The sequence below is a fragment of the Lipotes vexillifer genome, unplaced genomic scaffold, assembly GCF_000442215.2.
Source record: "Lipotes vexillifer unplaced genomic scaffold, Lipotes_vexillifer_v1.1 scaffold545, whole genome shotgun sequence".
Lineage (NCBI taxonomy): Eukaryota > Metazoa > Chordata > Mammalia > Artiodactyla > Lipotidae > Lipotes > Lipotes vexillifer.
The window spans coordinates 1,842,684-1,845,252 of record NW_006779129.1 but is presented as its reverse complement, the minus strand read 5'-3'; the positions used below and the strand labels follow the sequence as shown (position 1 = coordinate 1,845,252).

Sequence of the window (2,569 nt, the reverse complement as noted above, 5' to 3'; positions counted from 1 at the left end):
CCTTCCCCCGGGGCCCGGGGGGGGGGGGGGGGGGGGAGGAATCCTCCAGTCCCCCAGCCTCTACCCCCAGGAGGGGCGGCAGGGTCCCGGTTCACCCATCTCAGTCCACCCGTCGCCCACATGAGCCCCGCGGCGTGGACCCCGGGGAGGGCTTGCGGCTCGCAGCCGTGTGTGGGGCGGTGCCTGCGGGCTGGCGGCTGAGTCCTGCCGCGTCTCTGACCCAGACTCGGAGCCGAGGGTCCCGACTGAACATCATCATCATTGCCGAGGGCGCCATCGACCGCAACGGGAAGCCCATCTCATCCCGCTACGTGAAGGACGTGAGTGTGGGGGGCCCTGGGTCACGTGGGGTGGGCGGGGCCTTGGGGAGGGGGCTCCCTTTTATCTCCAGTCCCCAAGTGCTCTTGCTGGGGCCCCACCCCCAGCTCCTGGAAGGAGCTTTCTTGTCCCTAACGATTGCCAGATGTGGGGTGGGTACGGCCGGGACCCCTGAGAAGCCCTGGCCCCTCTGAGGCTGAGGTGTGGCTCCCGCCTGCTGGGAACCCCCAACCCTCTGGTTTCCAGTCTTCATTCAGATCGTCCCCCATCCTAGGGGCCCGTCCAGCCCCTCAACAGTGTCCCAGTGACAGGGTCCAGCCCCTGCCAGCCCCCCATTGACAGGGGAGCCCACTGCCTATCCAGTGCCAGATTCATAACAGAACAACTTTGGGGGGAATCCTTCGTCCCTGTGAGCGGCACCCACCTGCCGGGTTCTGCCCAGGGCCCTGGGCCCCAGTCCCCCAGTGGGGCACAGCCCCTGGGAGCCTCCATGCCCCTCACTTTGGCCGCCCACCCTGTCCTTGAGTTCCCAACCAGGTGTTGCCAGGAGCCCGCCCCTCCGCCCACCCTGTGCGCTGTGCTTCCTGCCACAGTTTCTGGCAAGGCCTGACCCACAGGGGCTGGAGACCATGATGAGCTCCTGCAGCTGGCACGTGTGGGAGCACGCGCCCACACACTCACATGGAAACACACACCCACACACACGTGCACATGCTCAGGCTGTAGGCGTGAACCCTGGGCTGGCTCTGTGGGGCCCCTGGGGAGCTGACACCCTGAAATCCCTGAGGCAGGGTGGGAGGGGGAGGGGAGAGGGCTGGGGGCCACGGGGTGATGGGACAGTGGGGTAGAGCAACAAACTCAGGGATCCCCTCTCTGTCCCCACGAGCAGCTAGTGGTCCAGAGGCTGGGCTTTGACACACGTGTGACCGTGCTGGGCCACGTGCAGAGGGGAGGGACCCCCTCAGCGTTCGACCGCATCCTGGTAGGTGGGGCGTCACCCTGGTGCTGGGTGTGCTGCACGGGTGGCGTGGTGGGTGTGCATGCGTGGGTGTGCGTGAGCACTTTTTCACTGCTGCTGGTGCTTGCAGGTGAGACCACGGCCTGGCAGCCTAGGCCGCACCCTCCTGGCGATGGCTTTGGCAGGACCTTGGGAAAGGAGGGTGGGGTGAGCAGCAGGTCGACGTCTGGTTGTTCTGAGTCTGGCCCAGGGCCTGGGTGCCCAGCTCCAGGGCCTGGGTGCCGAATCCTGATTACTGCTGGTCCCACCCAACCCTCTGCAGGGTGGGAGTCATGCTGCAGCCCCCCAGGGCCAGGGCCCAGGGCCAGGGAGGCCCCGAGGTGGTGAAGCGCCCGCCTGTGAGGCGCTGGTCACTGGGGCTGGGGGCTGGAGACTGCAGGGCTGGCCGGAGCTGTGCCTGGGCCACTGTGCTGGGTGAGGCCGGGTGACCAGCTTGGGCCTGGGGCAGCCGCTGGACTGAACCTCTCCCAGGAGGCCTCAGTGCGTCCCCATCCCACACAGAGCAGTAGGGACACTGGCCTCAGAGCGGGTCTGGCCCCAGGGGTGCACTCGGGACAGGGGGTCAAGCACTGGCCCTCCACCAGGCCTGGCGCACAGAAGGGGCTGTCGAGTGCCAGCATGGGCCCGGGGTCTCACCTGGTGGCAGGAGAATGGGCTCACCTGCTGGTTTTGCAGATGGTGGAGACACCGGAGGCCTGGGTCGGCGGCAAAGGGGCGCCAGAGGCACAGCTTACTGCTGGTCCCCGAGCCCAGGTCCTGAAGGGCGACACCTGCACACAGTGGGTTACAGGACAGCAGCCATCACACGGTTCCTGAGGGACACAGGAGCTTTCTCCTGGGTGCGGTCTGGGGGCGCGGCAGAGGCGGGGGACGCCAATGTCTCACCGAGCTGAGCCGCGGGCCTTGGTCTCTGGCGCGCCTGTCTGTTACCGTTGGCCATGGCAGGACCCCTGTTTGTGATTTGTCTCCATGGCGGGCGGTCCTTACCTGACCAGTTTTAGCTGGTCCGGCCCGCCAGGCCATGCCCAAGTTTGCACACACACCAGGACAGCTGTGACAAAGGAGCCCCAAGCGAGAAACCTCGTCATAGTGGAGAGAACTCCAGAAACCCCGGTCCAGCCCTGGCCCTGCCACTGCAACTCCAGGGTGCAGGGACCACGCCCTCCTAGCAGGGGCCACGCCCTCCTAGCAGGGCCGGCTGAGACCTGGTGAAATGGTGCCGGGGTGGGGGGG

The 2,569-nt window shown here is 66.9% G+C and overlaps 1 protein-coding gene across 1 annotated transcript in view; it reads left to right on the top strand.

Moving 5' to 3' along the window:
- The window catches only part of PFKL (phosphofructokinase, liver type), a 27,834-nt gene that overhangs the window by 16,029 nt on the left and 9,236 nt on the right, over positions 1-2,569 (top strand). Inside the window, exons 8-9 of the mRNA XM_007452494.1 lie at positions 225-320; positions 1,208-1,300. Of these exons, the coding sequence (XP_007452556.1) occupies positions 225-320; positions 1,208-1,300 (189 nt within the window). The remainder of the gene's footprint in view (positions 1-224; positions 321-1,207; positions 1,301-2,569) is intronic.